This window comes from Saccopteryx leptura, chromosome 2 (assembly GCF_036850995.1).
Source record: "Saccopteryx leptura isolate mSacLep1 chromosome 2, mSacLep1_pri_phased_curated, whole genome shotgun sequence".
Lineage (NCBI taxonomy): Eukaryota > Metazoa > Chordata > Mammalia > Chiroptera > Emballonuridae > Saccopteryx > Saccopteryx leptura.
The window spans coordinates 332,986,068-333,002,308 of NC_089504.1; the positions used below are offsets into that span (position 1 = coordinate 332,986,068).

General features: G+C 41.9%; 1 protein-coding gene across 2 annotated transcripts in view; it reads left to right on the forward strand.

Annotated features, from left to right (window-relative positions):
• YWHAE (tyrosine 3-monooxygenase/tryptophan 5-monooxygenase activation protein epsilon) overlaps window positions 1–16,241 on the forward strand; it is a 61,074-nt gene that overhangs the window by 40,223 nt on the left and 4,610 nt on the right. For both annotated transcript variants that reach the window (XM_066363570.1, XM_066363569.1), the window contains exons 2-5: window positions 2,521–2,720; window positions 6,705–6,811; window positions 7,478–7,684; window positions 12,411–12,547. In XM_066363570.1, coding sequence (XP_066219667.1) covers window positions 2,521–2,720; window positions 6,705–6,811; window positions 7,478–7,684; window positions 12,411–12,547 — 651 coding nt within the window. The remainder of the gene's footprint in view (window positions 1–2,520; window positions 2,721–6,704; window positions 6,812–7,477; window positions 7,685–12,410; window positions 12,548–16,241) is intronic.

The following is a 16,241-nucleotide window of genomic DNA, read 5'->3' on the forward strand; positions in this document are numbered from 1 at the left end:
CCACTGCACCACCGCCTGGGCAGGCAAAGATTTTCTTTTTTGTCAGGCTCTTTCCAGTTAGTATGATGTGTTTTTATTTTTATTTTTTTGATGACAGAGAGACAGACAGTGACAGACAGGAAGGAGAGTAGCGAGAAGCACCAACTCCTTGCTGCAGCACTCTAGCTGCTCGTTGATTGCTTTCCCATATGTGCCCCGACTGGGGGGCTAACAGCAGACCCAGCGACCCTGGGCTAAGCCCGCGAGCACTGCTCAAACCAGGTGGGCCCACGTTCGAGCCGGCAACCCCGGAGCCTCAAACCTGGGTTCCTCACATCTGAGTCCTATGCTCCATCCATTGCGCCACCACCCAGCCAGGCAGTTAGTATGATGATTTTGAAATTTATCCATGTTGTTACTTTCAAGTACTAGTAGTTTATTCTTTTTTATTCTTGAGTTTTAGTCCATCATATAAATGAACATTTGGGTGGTTTTCATCCTTTGAGTATTGCGAAGAAAGTTGCTGTTAACACCTTGTATAAAAATCTTTGACCAGGTGGTGACGCAGTGGATAGAGCGTTGGACTGGGATGCGGAGGACCCAGGTTCGAGACCCCGAGGTCGCCAGCTTGAGCGCGGGTTCATCTGCTTTGAGCAAGGCTCACCAGCTTGGACCCAAGGTCTCTGTCTCAAGCAAGGGGTTACTTGGTCTGCTGAAGGCCCACGGTCATGGCACATATGAGAAAGCAATCAATGAACAACTAAGGTGTCACAACGAAAAACTGATGATTGATTCTTCCTTTTTTTTTTTTTGGTGGAGGATGTGAACAACGATCTGATTGATCCTTCTCATCTCTCTCTGTTCCTATCTGTCTGTCCCTATCTATCTATCTATCCCTCTCTCTGACACTCTCTTTGTCCCTGTAAAAAAAAAAAATCTTTGTGAAGATGTATTTTTATCTGCATAATTCCTTAAGGTATGCTTTTGCTTAGGCAGGGGTCCCCAGACTTTTTACACAGGGGGCCAATTCACTGTCCCTCAGACCGTTGGAGGGCTACCACATACAGTACTCCAGTACACTGACCACCAATGAAAGAGGTGCCCCTTCCGGAAGTGCGGCGGGGGCCAGATAAATGGCCTCAGGGGGCCGCAGTTTAGGGACGTCTGGCTCAGAGTATCAGTGTATGCTAGGAGTTCTTGATAAAATGCAGATTTTTGGCCTGACCTGTGGTGGCGCAGTGGATAAAGTGTTGACCTGGAACTCTGAGGTCGCTAGTTCAAAACCCTGGGCTTGCCTGGTCAAGGCACATATGGCAGTTGAAGCTTCTTGCTCCTCCCCCTTCTCTCTCTCACCCTCTCTCCCTCCCTCCCTCTCTCCCCTCTAAAATGAATAAATAAAAATAATTTTTTAAAAAATGCAGATTTGTGAGTCTTATCACCAAAATCTGAATCAGTAAAGTTGGAGAGCTACATGGTAATATGGCATTTAGTTTTTTTCTAAAAGTAGTTTTTATTAATATATTTATTTACTGTTTATTGAGCTGTTTCTGGTTCTTCATTTTCATTCACCATGTATTATATTACCTATTTTTTCCTGTACTTGGTTGGGCTCTCTCAAGGTTTATCTGGGTCCCTTTCTTTGCTTGCCACCTAGTGGTAGTAAATGGGAACCATCAAAAGTTTTGCCCGTGAATGAATTCATATAGTCGACAGTATCCTTAGAGGATGGATGGAAATATTCGTTGATGTTTGCTATATGGATAAATTACCCTCTCTCTCAGGACTGTTATTTGGGTATTATAATTTATTTTATTTGGAAGTTTATTTGTAAGAAAATATACTTCAGAGCCTTTTTTTTTTTACGAGAGAGACAGAGGGTAGACAAAGACAGGAAGGGAGAGAGATGAGAAGTATCAACGCATAATTGCAGCATCTTAGTTGTTCAATGATTGCTTTCTCATATGTGCCTTGATTTGGGGAGGAGGCTCCAGCTGAGCCGGTGACCCCTTGCTTAAGTCAGCAACCGCTGGGCTCAGGCCATTGATTTTGGGGTCATGTCTCTGATCCCATGCTCAAGCTGGAGAAGCCTGTGCTCAAGCCAGGAGACCTCAGGTTTTTCGAACCTGATTTCCTCAGCGTCCCAGGCTGACACACTTATCTACTGCAGCACTGACTGGTCAGGCAGAGCCTGTCGATTTTTAATCTTTGTTTTAATCTTTGCCAGCTTAATTATTCTTATTGGGAAATGGGTAGATATCTGTTCTAGTTACCTTGTTTATTAATATGAGAGGAATTCCTTCAAACCATAACTGTATTAGGTAGAGTTTGAAGTTGTTCTGACTCCATACAACAAACTTGTTCTAGGCTCTTAGTTTATTTACTTTCATATGCTTTTAGTTTTTTATTCAGATTAGTTTTCATGATTGCAAAGGTGTTTTTTTTATTAATTTAAATGTTTTTTTTTTATTTTACATTAGCTTGAAAAGACCTGTGAGGTATAAAGAAAAGTTTGTAAGGTCTGATTTTACTTTTCTGTTACAGAAATGGTGGAATCAATGAAGAAAGTAGCAGGGATGGATGTGGAGTTAACAGTTGAAGAACGAAACCTTCTATCGGTTGCATATAAAAATGTGATTGGAGCTAGAAGAGCTTCCTGGAGAATAATCAGCAGCATTGAACAGAAAGAAGAAAACAAAGGAGGAGAAGACAAACTAAAAATGATTCGGGAATATCGGCAAATGGTGAGATTCTTAAATCGTACACATTTTTGAAGAATGGTGTCTTATGTTTTGGATATTTTAGATGCCAGCCTAGTACACAGATGTGTTGTATATATGTGTTTAATAAACATTCTGTATGTTAATTTACTTGCATCTTTTGCTTACCTGGATTAGGAATTATATGCTATACAGTATTTCAAGATAGAGGCGAACTTTTTCCTTGGAAGCTGCAGAGAGTAATGTTCAATTTTGAGGACCACACAAGTAAAGAACTAATTTGAATTTAATCTCTGTTTTTCTGTGTGTGTGTGGTAACTGCAAGATATTTTATAGAGTGAATCACCCAGGGCAGTTTAACAAATATTTGTGCCTCTTCTGCACCACACAATTTGCTAGGTGCTATGGGTGCAAAGATGAGACTGATAGTACTGTCTTTATGTATTCTCAGTCTAGTTACTGTTTTTTTGTTTGTTTGTTTTTTAATTGAATTTACTGAGTCTCAGGTATACAATTTATAGGTCACAGGTGTACACTTCTGTATTATATTGTATGTATCATATATTGTATTGTGTGTTCATCACAAGTCATGTCTCCTTCCATCCCCATTTATGCCCCCTTTACCTTCTTCCTCCTCCCCTTACCCTCCTTTCCTCCTATAATCCCTACATACTGTTGTCTGTATCTGAGTTTTTACTTTCTTTGCTTAAACCCTTCACGTTTTTCACCTAGCCTTCCAACCCCGTCAGAGGGCATTGGACATTATTTCATGAAGGTATTATTTCAGATATTATATATGCATACATATATTTATGTAATTTTTTAAAAAATGTAACATTTGCCTGACCTGTGGTGGCGCAGTGGATAAAGCGTCAACCTGGAAACGCTGAGGTTGCCGGTTCAAAACCCTGGGCTTGCCTGGTCAAGGCACATATGGGAGTTGATGCTTCCTGCTCCTCCCCTTCTCCCCTCTCTATAATGAATAAATAAAATCTAAAAAAAAAAAAAAAAAAAAAAAGTAACATTTTTACTGTGGGTTTTAGTCAAAGATGTTTGTTAGCCATTTATGTAGTGATTCTTAACCAGAGGTTGATTTTGCTTCTCAGGACATTTGACAATATCTGGAGACATTTTTTGGTTGTTAAACTTGGAGGCTGCTATTGGCATATAATGGGTAGAGACAGGGATGCTGCTGAACATCCTTCCATGCATAGGACCACTTCCCACAGCATGGAATTATCTAGGCCAAAACGTCTATAGTGCTGCTAAACTGATTCTGGTGGAAGAGAGGGGCATGTAACAGAGTACAGCGAGAGAAATTATTGAAGCACTCACAAAGTGGCATTGGGAGTGAGTTTATTAAGGGGAGGGAGGGAAAGCCACATTTATGGGCTATTTTCAGCTCTTCTGGGCACTGTTTTGAGTGGAGAGATGGGTAATTGTGTAAGATAGTGCATTTATTTAATCTTTAAATGGCCCTGCATAATTGGAAAGTAATATTTTGATTTATAGATGGGAAAGCTGAGGTTCTGAGTGATTAACTTATCTGGGGTCAGTAATAAGCTGGTTATCAGTGTGACCATTACCCTCAAATATGTTGGAACAAAGAATATGGGTTGTCAGTAGACAAGTTTGATACCTTAGGGATGAAGAAATGAGAAAGTTGAAAGTAAAGAGAGAGAGGCCTTGTGTGCTGGAATTCAGATTGGGGCTAAGTAGGAAAGGAAGCAGAAAGCAAAGAGAAGGATTGATAAATTGGGAGGTGAAGTCTTCAAGAGTCTGGATGTCTTGATGTGTCCCTAAGTAGGAATATTAGGGAGTGAAGGAACTAAAAAATGAAGTTAGTATTTCAGTAGTGAAATATTAGAATTTAAGACATCTGGGATAGTAGCCGCAGTTAGTGATATTGACAAATGAAGATCATGGACTTGAGATCAAGGAACTGGGTTGAAAGGAACATGGGTGATATGTTGGTATGATGGTTGGAATTAGAGAAGCAGGCTATAGATACTCAGCCAGGTGGTGACGCAGTGGATAGAGCGTCGGACTGGGATGCGGAGGACCCGGGTTCGAGACCCCGAGGTCGCCAGCTTGAGCGCGGGCTCATCTGCTTTGAGCAGAGCTCACCAGCTTGGACCCAAGGTTGCTGGCTCGAGCAAGGGGTTACTCGGTCTGCTGAAGGCCCACGGTCAAGGCACATATGAGAAAGCAATTAATGAACAACTAAGGTGGCACAACGAAAAACTGATGATTGATGCTTCTCATCTCTCTCCGTTCCTGTCTGTCTATCCCTATATATCCCTCTCTCTGATTCTCTCTGTGTCTCTGGAGAAAAAAAAAAAAGATACTCAATGAATGTGGATTAAGGGGCTATAGATTCTTTTGATTACAAAAATTGAGAAATTGGAACTTAGAAGGATGAACTTCAAGGATTTGTAGTAATAGAAGAGCAGTCATACCAAGTAAGTGAGTATGTATCTAAGAGGATTCAGAAATCGTTTTTCTCATAGAACAATCTAACAAAGCCAGAAGGGGGGAGGTATTTTATTCAGGAAAGAGCTAATTTTACTTAGGGTTAGGATGAGCTGATAGGAAAGGAGAAAGCAGGAGAATTATTTGCAAAGGAAAGAAGGTTACAGAAGGTATGAGAAAAACTTGAAGAGGTTAACAGTGTCACTGTGAATTAATATAAAATGGAGTGCAAGATATGTAGATGTGTTTAAGGGTTGTGTACTTTTTTGGCATAGTAAATGAATTGAGAGGCCACATATTTATATTATATAAATTTGGAGGGCATATAGACATTTGGTGTCATAACCAGCTATGGATGTTTACTGCTAAAGTGATTGGCTATTGAACATAGTAGTGGTTAGGAATGTGAGCATTGGAAGCAAGCAGTTAGCCTCGGTTTCAATTTTTAATTTCTCCCTTACAAATTGTGATGGTAAGCATGCAGTCTGTCTTGATTCAGATCCTAGCGCTGTTGGGCAAATATTGTAATCTTTCTTTTCCCATGGAAATTGAGATAATGCTTTCTCATTAAAGAAGTTAATTGAAAGCCCTGGCTGGGTAGCTCAGTTAGTTAGAACATCATTACCATACACCACTATGATTGCAGGTTTAATCCCTGGTTAGGGCATTTAGGGGAATCAACCAATGAATGCATAAATAAGTAGAACAACAAATTGATGTTTCTCTCTCCTCCTCCTCTTCTTCTTTTCTCTAAATCAATAAATAATTTTAGACCTGACCTGTGGTAGTGCAGTGGATAAAGCATCGACATGGAACGCTGAGGTCACTGGTTCAAAACCGTGGGCTTTCCTGGTCAAAGCATGTGGTAGTTAATGCTTCCTGTTCCTCCTCCTCTCTCTAAAACAAATAAAATCTGAATAAATAATTTAAAAAAGAAGTTAATATAGTCTGCCCCCCCAGGCATAAATGAGAAAGCAATCGATGAATAACTAAGGTGCCACAAAGAAGACTTGATGCTTCTCATCTCTTTCCCTTCCCTGCCTGTCTGTCTCTGTCCCCCTCTCTCTAAAAAAAAGTTAATATAAATGTACAGCTTTTAGTAAGTAGTAATCAGTATTACTCCTCTGTACCTGAACTATGTATTTGTTTGTTTAAAGAAAAAAATTTTAATGTTTTATTTTATTGATTTTAGAGAGAGAGGAAGGGAGAAAGACAGGGATATTGAACTGTTCCCGTATGTGCCCTGACTGGTGATTAAACTGATAACCTCTGCACTCCTGGACGGTACTCCAGCCAACTGAGCTATCCAACTGGGGTTGTCTGAATTTTTTAAAAGCACTTGACTAATAGCACATAGAAATAATTTCTATAACCTGGAGACAAACTTTTCTGTGCTTTTTTATCAAGAGGAGAAAGGGAGTTTGGAAAGGGATGTATATTCTGTTTAATATGGCTCTCTTCTTCAAAACCTGAGGTGTAGAATGTGTGATAATTTGTAATTTCTTAGACTTAAACAATTTTTGACTTTTTTTTCAGGTTGAGACTGAACTAAAGTTAATCTGTTGTGATATTCTGGATGTACTGGACAAACACCTCATTCCAGCAGCTAACACTGGCGAGTCCAAGGTTTTCTATTATAAAATGTAGGTTCTATACTAGAAGGGAAAATGTCAGATTAAATGTTGGCCCTCTTAGAATCATCACCTACTCTATGTAGGTTTTCAATTTTTTAAGAATACTTTTAAATGTTAATAGGATAGTTAAACTACACGAGAGGCATGATTCTCAAAACAAATTAATTTTTTTAGTTTTCATATGCTAACTCACTGCAAATGAAATATTAATATTACTTCATTTAAGATGGTTAGACTATTATAAAAATGCACTAGGTTTTGCTTATTTACATTTATTTGCCTGTGTGAGGTGTTCTCCTAAGCTGTTGCAATGCGTTTTATAGTTCATTGTGAACATTTTTATATGGAAGTTTTACTTCATGATTAACAAACTGTTGTGCTATATTTTAGAACCACTTTTCATATTCTAGTCAATTAAGTGATAAGTTTGTTGAATTTTTTTTCGACGTTTTTAGTGAATTTTGCTAGGATTGTGCTTATATTTGACAATATGAAATCTCTAAGGAGGTAAAAATTGTAAGCAAGTAAGTTATTACTGAAAGACATTTAAAAATTATTAAAGTATACCAGTTGTTTAATACATTTTTTTAGATAGAAAAATTTTGTTAATTTTTCATTTAAAAAGCATTATTTCTAATTGTTTTTTGCCTTTTTTTTTTATTTTTTTTATTTTAGGAAAGGGGACTACCACAGGTATCTGGCCGAATTTGCCACAGGGAATGACAGGAAGGAAGCTGCAGAGAACAGTCTAGTGGCTTATAAGGCTGCTAGTGATATTGCAATGACAGAACTTCCACCAACGCATCCTATTCGCTTAGGTCTTGCTCTCAATTTCTCAGTATTCTACTATGAAATTCTTAATTCCCCTGACCGTGCCTGCAGGTAAGCTATGGTAGGAAAACAAAACCTCTCACCATGAAAGTGTAAAAGGTGACAAAGGAGAATAGTTACTTGATTTTCTGTCTTACTTGGTGCTGCCTTTGTAGGCTTGACCATGTAGTACAGCAGTCTCTTTGCTCTCAAGGGAAATGCTTTGGATAATATAAAGCCACACATATCTCAGTTCAAGACAAACCTACCTCATTTCACTAGGAGAGCAGTTAGGATAATTAGATTTATGGGAAAAGTTTTTGTTGGTGGATTAAAAAGAATCTCTTATTATACAGTAAGAAAAAAGGAATGAGGAATTATAATAAAATTATCTTTGTTTTTATATATAAGCTTTCAATACTTGTAGTCTTTTTTTTTTTTTTTTTAACTGAGAGGACAGGAGCTAGACCTCCTGTGTGCACCCTATCCGGGATCCAGGGATCCACCTGATAGCCCTCGTCTGGGGATGGTGCTCGAATCAGTCGAGCTGTCCTCAGTGCCTGGGTCTGATGCTTGAACTAGTTGAGCCGCTGTATGCTAGAGGGGAAGAGAGAGAGAAGAGGGTGAGGGGAGGGGAAGATGGTTGCTCCTCATGTGTGCCCTGACCAGGGATTGAACCCGGGGTGTCCACACACTAGACCAATGCTCTATTATCAGCTCAGCCAACTGGCAAGGGCCTGTAGGTATATTTTTAATATAGTTATGCTTATGCTCTATATATATCATTTTGTTATTTTCTAGTTTAATGTTTTCCATCTCATTGATGTATGTTAGCTGTCTCCAATTTTTTATATACATACCAATTTAAAATGTTTTTCTGTACATAGCTTTTCACTTTTTAAAAATTAATGAAATATATATAACATGAAGTTTATTCTAATCTTGTGTATGTGTGTATGACAGGCAGAGAGGAACAGATAGGGACAGACAGGGAGAGATGAGAAGCATCAATTCTTTGTTGCAGCTTCTTAGTTTATTGATTGCTTTCTCATATGTGCCTTGACTGGGGGGCTATAGCAGAGCGAGTGACCCCTTGCTCAAGCCAGTGGCCACAGTGGTCATGCCTATGATCCCACACTCAAGCTGGTGACCTTGGGTCCTCTGTGTCCCAGCCTGACGCTCTATCCACTGTGCCACCTCCTGATCAGGCTGTTGTAATCTTTTTTTTTTTTGTATTTTTCTGAAGATGGAAACGGGGAGATACAGTCAGACAGACTCCCGCATGCGCCCGACCAGGATCCACCCGGCACGCCCACCAGGGGGCGATGCTCTGCCGCGACCAGAGCCACTCTAGCGCCTGGGGCAGAGGCCAAGGAGCCATCCCCAGCGCCCGGGCCACCTTTGCTCCAATGGAGCCGTGGCTGCGGGAGGGGAAGAGAGAGACAGAGAGGAAGGAGGGGGGGGGCGGGGGTGGAGAAGCAAATGGGTGCTTCTCCTATGTGCCCTGGCCGGGAATCGAACCCTGGTCCCCCGCATGCCAGGCCGACGCTCTACCGCTGAGCCAACCGGCCAGGGCTGTTATAATCATTTTTTTTTTTTTTCTTTTCTTTTTGCATTTTTCTGAAGCTGGAAACAGGGAGAGACAGTCAGACAGACTCCCGCATGCGCCCGACCGGGATCCACCCGGCACACCCACCAGGGGGCGATGCTCTGCCCATCCTGGGCGTCGCCATGTTGCGACCAGAGCCACTCTAGCGCCTGGGGCAGAGGCCACAGAGCCATCCCCAGCGCCCGGGCCATCTTTGCTCCAATGGAGCCTTGGCTGCGGGAGGGGAAGAGAGAGACAGAGAGGAAGGCGCGGCGGAGGGGTGGAGAAGCAAATGGGCGCTTCTCCTGTGTGCCCTGGCCGGGAATCGAACCCGGGTCCTCCGCACGCCAGGCCGACGCTCTACCGCTGAGCCAACCGGCCAGGGCTGTTATAATCATTTTTTAAGTGTACAGTTTAGCTTGACCTGTGGTGGCGCAGTGGATAAAGCGTCAACCTGGAACGCTGAGGTCACAGGTTTGAAACCCCTAGGCTTGTCTGGTCAAGGCACATACAACAAGCAGCCAATGAGCAACTAAAGTGGAGAAACTATGAGTGATACTTCTCACTCCCCTCCCTTATCTCTGTAAAATCAATAAATAAAATCTTTTTTTTAAAAAAGTGTACAGTTTTGTTGGCACAAGTACCCCTGTACCCCTGAAAACATTTTCATCATCTGAAATCGACTATAACTACTAAGCAATAACTATATCCCCTACCCTGTGGTAATTTCTATTTTCTCTCTATGAATTTGCCTATTTTAGGCACCTCATATAATTAGAGTACTAAGCATGTTTGACCTTTGAACAGTGCAGGGGTTTATGGGCATTGATTATCCCCCTGCACTGTTGAAAATCTGCATATAGCTGTTGATGTCTCAAAAATGTAACGAATAGCCTTTTTTTTAAAAAAAAAGATTTTATTCATTATAGAGAGGGGAGAGAGAGAGAGAGAAGGGGGGAGGAGCAGAAAGCATCAACTCCCATATGTGCCTTGACCAGGCAAGCCCAGGGTTTTGAACCAGCAACCTCAGCGTTTCCAGGTTGATGCTTTATCCACTGCGCCACCACAGGTCAGGCCCGAATAGCCTACTTTTGATTGGAAGCTTTACTAATAACCTAAACAGTTGATTAACATGTGTTTTCTACATTTTTATATATATAAGTATACTTGTATTACCATAATCTAGAGAAAAGGAAATGTAAGAACATCATGAGGAAGAGAAAATACATGTATTTATGATAAACTTAGATGCATTCTAATATTTCTGGGCTATGCAGTTTGTAAGTTTTTCAAATTGTTGGAAATCTAAAAAAAAATTTCCAATATGTTTATTGATAAAAAGTGTGTAAGTGGATCTATGCAGTTCAAACCCATGTTGTTCAAGGGCCATCTGTATTTGTCCTTTGTAACTTTAGTATTCTTGAGTATCTGGGAACCAAATAGTTCATGAAAGGAGAGATTTTTCCTGATATAAGATAGATTCATTTGAATGCAAACTCTTCTTTAAAAATATTCTAAGTGGCCAGTTAGTTGAGTTTGTCAAAACAGTTATTTTTTGTTTGTTTTTGTTTTTACAGAGACAGAGAGAGGGATAGACAGGGACAGACAGGAACGGAGAGATGAGAAGCATCAATCTTGAGTTTTTCGTTGTGCATTGCAACACCTTAGTTGTTAATTGATTGCTTTCTCATATGTGCCTTGACTGCGGGCCCCTTGCTCGAGCCAGTGACCTTGGGTCCAAGCTGGTGAGCTTTTGCTCAAACCAGATGAGCCCGCGCTCAAGCTGGCGACCTCAGGGTCTCGAACCTGGGTCTTCTGCATCCCAGTCTGACGCTCTTATCCACTGCGCCACCACCTGGTCAGGCAAAACAGATAGGTTTTAACTGAAGACTATAGATATCTGTTCAGCTGATAATACTGGTTGAATCTTTGTTATTAAGTCTAGGTATCCCATACATGGCTTCATATTAAGTTACCTCCATGCCTTTGCTCGTGTTTTTTATTTCTTTTAAATTAATAGTAAATGACTTTCATGATTACATGTACATGAGTTCTGTGTTTGACCCCTTTTTGGCTTCTAGTAACATTTAATTCTATGAATTAAACTGAGGTACTGTCTAAAAATTATTCTCATTAAAACTTTATTAAAGAGAGCTGTTGACTGGAACTTGGAAATGCCTTTATTATGTATATATATATTTTTTTCTTTTTTATATTTTTCTGAAACTGGAAACGGGGAGGCAGTCAGACAGACTCCTGCATGCGCCCGACTGGGATCCACCTGGCACGCCCACCAGGGGGCGATGCTCTGCCCATCCGGGGCGTCGCTCTGTTGCGACCAGAGCCACTCTAGCACCTGGGGCAGAGGCCAAGGAGCCATCCCCAGCACCCGGGCCATCTTTTGCTCCAATGGAGCCTCGGCTGCAGAAGGGGAAGAGAGAGACAGAGAGGAAGGAGAGGGGGAGGGATGGAGAAGCAGATGGGTGCTTCTCCTGTGTGCCCTGGCCGGGAATCGAACCCGGGACTTCTGCATGCCAGGCCGATGCTCTACCACTGAGCCAACTGGCCAGAGCTGTATATATTTTGGTGGTGCTTTTGTTTGGAATGTGGTCTATATACTGATAGGCTCGTTGAAAGTGCAGTAAGAAGTGATGCTCCTAAAGTTGCTAGATTACAGACTTAAGTAGAAAGTTAATTTTGGGCCCTGGCCTGTTGGCTCAGTGGTAGAGTGTCGCCCAGCATGTGGATGTCCTGGGTTCAATTCTCGTTCAGGACACACAGGAGAAGGAACCATCTATCTGCTTTACCCCTCCCTTTTCTCTTTTTCTTTCTCCCCCTCCCCCTCCTGCAGCCATGGCTCTATTGATTCTAACCCATAGACCCTGGGCTGCTGAAGATGGCTCCATGAAGCTTCCACCTCAGACGCTAAAAGTAGCTTGATTGCAAGCATGGCCCAAGATGGGGGTTACCGGGTGGATCCGGTTGGCACTTGTGGGAGTCTATCTCCCCTTCTCTCACGTGGAAAAAGAAAAAAAGTTAATTTTGATCAGTTACATGCTTTTCCTTTATTTCAGCACATAAACCTAAGTACTGAGTGTCACTATTACATATTGTGGGATAACTAAAGAATAAAGCAGTATCTAATTTAACAATTTCTTAATTCTGTTTTTGGACTTTATTTTTGTAATACATTTATGTAAATGCTTGTAGGTTGGCAAAAGCAGCTTTTGATGATGCAATTGCAGAACTGGATACGCTGAGTGAAGAAAGCTATAAGGACTCTACACTTATCATGCAGTTGTTACGTGATAATCTGACACTATGGACTTCAGACATGCAGGGTGATGGTAAGGAAACTGAAGTTAAATATGTCTCTCTTTGTTACTGAATCTCTTACTCTTAGAAATTCCTGGTATTTCTTCACATCAAGCTACAATTTTCTCTAAACTATCCAAGATACCAAAGTTTAATTACTACATTTTCATGAAATGATAAAGTACAGTTTTCCATAGATGATAAAAGACCTGTTTGGAAAAGGAGAACTTTTATTTACACTTAAAGATTTAAATTTTACCCCTAATTAATGTTTACTAAACTTAGTTTACCTTCTCTCACATTATGTTGTTGTTGTTTTTTTTTCTGAAGCTGGAAACAGGGAGAGACAGTCAGACAGACTCCCGCATGCTCCCGACCGGGATCCACCCGGCACGCCCACTAGGGGCAACGCTCTGCCCACCAGGGGGCGGTGCTCTGCCCATCCTGGGCGTCGCCATGTTGCGACCAGAGCCACTCTAGCGCCTGAGGCAGAGGCCACAGAACCATCCCCAGCGCCCGGGTCATCTTTGCTCCAATGGAGCCTTGGCTGCAGGAGGGGAAGAGAGAGACAGAGAGGAAGGCACGGCGGAGGGGTGGAGAAGCAAATGGGCGCTTCTCCTGTGCGCCCTGGCTGGGAATCGAACCCGGGTCCTCTGCACGCTAGGCTGACGCTCTACCGCTGAGCCAACCGGCCAGGGCTCTCACATTATGTTTTGAAAAATGAATATAGCATCGGCCTGGGACACGGAGGACCTGGTTTCAAAACTCTTGAGGTTGCAGGATTGAACACAGGCTCATTCAGCGTGAGTGCTGGGTTGCTTGCTTGAGTGTGGGGTCATAGACATGACCCCATGGTCACCAGTCCAGGCACATATGAGAAAGCAATTGATGAACAACTAAGGTGCTGTACCTATTAGTTTTTGCTTCTTGTCTCTCCATTCTTGCCTGCCTACCCCCTCGTTTAAAAAAACAAACAACTAGATGGTATCAGTAGATATTTATGAAACATTTTCTCGAAATCTTTTTTTTTTTTTTTTTTTTGATTCTGTATAGCAAATGGAATGTCTTACTCTTAGGTCCTGTTTAAGAGGTCTGGTATAGTCTTTTTATTTTTATTTTTTAAAATATTTATTGAGTTTAGAGAGAGGAGAGAGAGAGAGAAAAGAGAGGAGGAGCAGGAAGCATTAATTCACAGTAGTTGCTTGTTGTATGTGCCTTGACCGAGCAAACCCAGGGTTTCGAACTGGTGACCTCGGCATTCCAGGTTGATGCTTTATCCATTGTACCACCACAGGTCAGACAAGTCTTTTTATTTTTTTATAGTTTTCAGTAGTAAACAGTTTAGAGTAGTTTATAGAACTTAATGTTATGAAAGGGTGGAGGCTTTGCTGTTTTTTCTAAGTGTAGTAAAAGCCCAAATAGTTTACATTCATTTTATTTATTTAAAGATTTTATTAATTTTATAGAGAAGGGTGGGTTAGTGAGGAGTATCAACTCATGGTTGCTTCACTTTTGTTGTTCCACGTTACTTGTTCATTGCTTGCTTATTGTATGTGCCTTGATTGGGCAAGCCCTGAGGTTTGAATGGGAAACCTCAGAGTTCCAGATTGATGCTCTATTCCAGGGTCCCCAAACTTTTTACACAGGGGCCAGTTCGCTGTTCCTCATACCATCGGAGGGCCGGACTATAAAAAAACTATGGGCAAATCCCTATGCACACTGCACATATCTTATTTTAAAGTAAAAAAACAAAACGGGAACAAATACAATATTTAAAATAAAGAACAAGTAAATTTAAATCAACAAACTGACCAGTATTTCAATGGGAACTATGGGCCTGCTTTTGGCTAATGAGATGGTCAATGTGTTCCTCTCACTGACCATCAATGAAAGAGGTGCCCCTTCTGAAAGTGTGGCGGAGGGCCAGATAAATGGCTTCAGGGGGCCGCAGTTTGGGGACCCCTGCTCTATTCACTGCGCCACCACAGGCCAGGCTTATTTTATTTTTTAATTTTTTATAAAGCATAGAGACAGAGATGGACAGATAGGGACAGACAGACGGAAAGGGTGAGGGATGAGAAGTATCAACTCTTTGTTGCGGCATCTTAATTGTTCATCGATTGCTTTCTCATATGTGCCTTGACACGGAGGGTGGGGAGCTACAACAGAGAGAGTGATCTCTTGCTCAAGCCAGCAATCTTGGGCTTCAAGCCGTCAACTATGGGGTCATGTCTATGAGCCCACGCTCAAGCTGGATGAGCCCATGCTCAAGCTGTCTACCTTGGGGTTTCGAACCTGGGTCCTCTGCGTCCCAATCCAGTGTCCTATCCACCGCCCCATCGCCTGGTCAGACTTTTTTTTTAATTAATTTTAATTTATTCTGTTTACATGGATTCAAGTGTCTCACACAATATAACACCCCCCATGTTGGTTAGGCATTTTGATTGCTTCTTGTATGTGCCTTACTGGGGGCCTCCAGCCAAGCCAGTGACCCCTTGCTCAAGTCAGTTTCCATGGGATCATTTCAGTGATCCCACACTCAAGCCGGCAACCTTGGGGTTTTGAACCTGGTTCCTCAGTGTCTCACTCAGGCTGATGCCAACTGTGTCACCCCCAGTACGGCCAGGCTTTTTTAAATATTAAAGCTGATTCTATTCTGCCTATTTCCAAAGAGTCATTTTCATTCTCAGATCATTGAACAGGGGAGGACAAACTACATCGTATGATATATCTATAGATAGTTTTACAGTTGGTGGAGGTGATGATAGGAAGCTGAAACAAAAAGTTTGTTGGCATCTTTAGCTGCAGCCCTTTTAAGGGTATGTTCTCCAAATTGAAGCATATGTTGCATTGCGTGAGGCTAGCTGTATAGTCTCGTTTGAACCGACATAGCTTAGTGTCTTTAGAAGCATTACTGTATATACTTTTTAAAGACTTGATTCATTTTAGAGAGGAGAGAGAGAGAGAGAGGGAGAGAAAGAAGGGGGGAGGAGCAGGAATCATCAACTCACATATGTGCCTTGACCAGGCAAGCCCAGGGTTTCAAATTGATGACCTCAGTGTTCCAGGTTGACATTCTATCCACTGCTCCACCACATGTCAGGCCACATTATATTTTTTAAAGGTGCTCCTTAGAATGGTTCTCAAGGCATGTAATAAATTGTCAGTTTCCTAAACTCTAGTAGGATAGAGGAAGCTTTTAGACTTATCTTGGGTTATGGTGCTAAAGTGAGAATTGAGTGACTCAGCTTCTAGAGCTTATCAGCTCTGTGAAGTATTTAAATGACAGGGATTGGCTTGAGATACGTAGCGTATGTGACTGACTTGCATACTTTTCCAACAAAGCCAGATGGAGTCACTGATTACTTTTTTTTTCTTCAATGAGAGGAGGGGAGGCAGAGACAGAGTCTCGCATGTGCACCGACCGGGATCCACCCGGCAAACCCATTAGACAGCTGTGCTATTCCATCTGGGGCATTGCCCCATTTCTCAGCAACTGAGTTCTTAGCACCTGAGGCTGAGGCCATGGAGGTATCCTCTGTGCCTAGGGCCAACTCACTCCAATTGAGCTATGGTTGTGGGGGCAAAGGTGGGGGTTGTGGGCAAGAAGTAGATGGTTGCTTCTCCTTTGTGCCCTGACTGGGAATCGAACCCGGGACATCCACATGCCAGGCTGATGCTCTACCACTGAGCCAGCTGGCCAGGGCACCAATTATTTTTCAACAC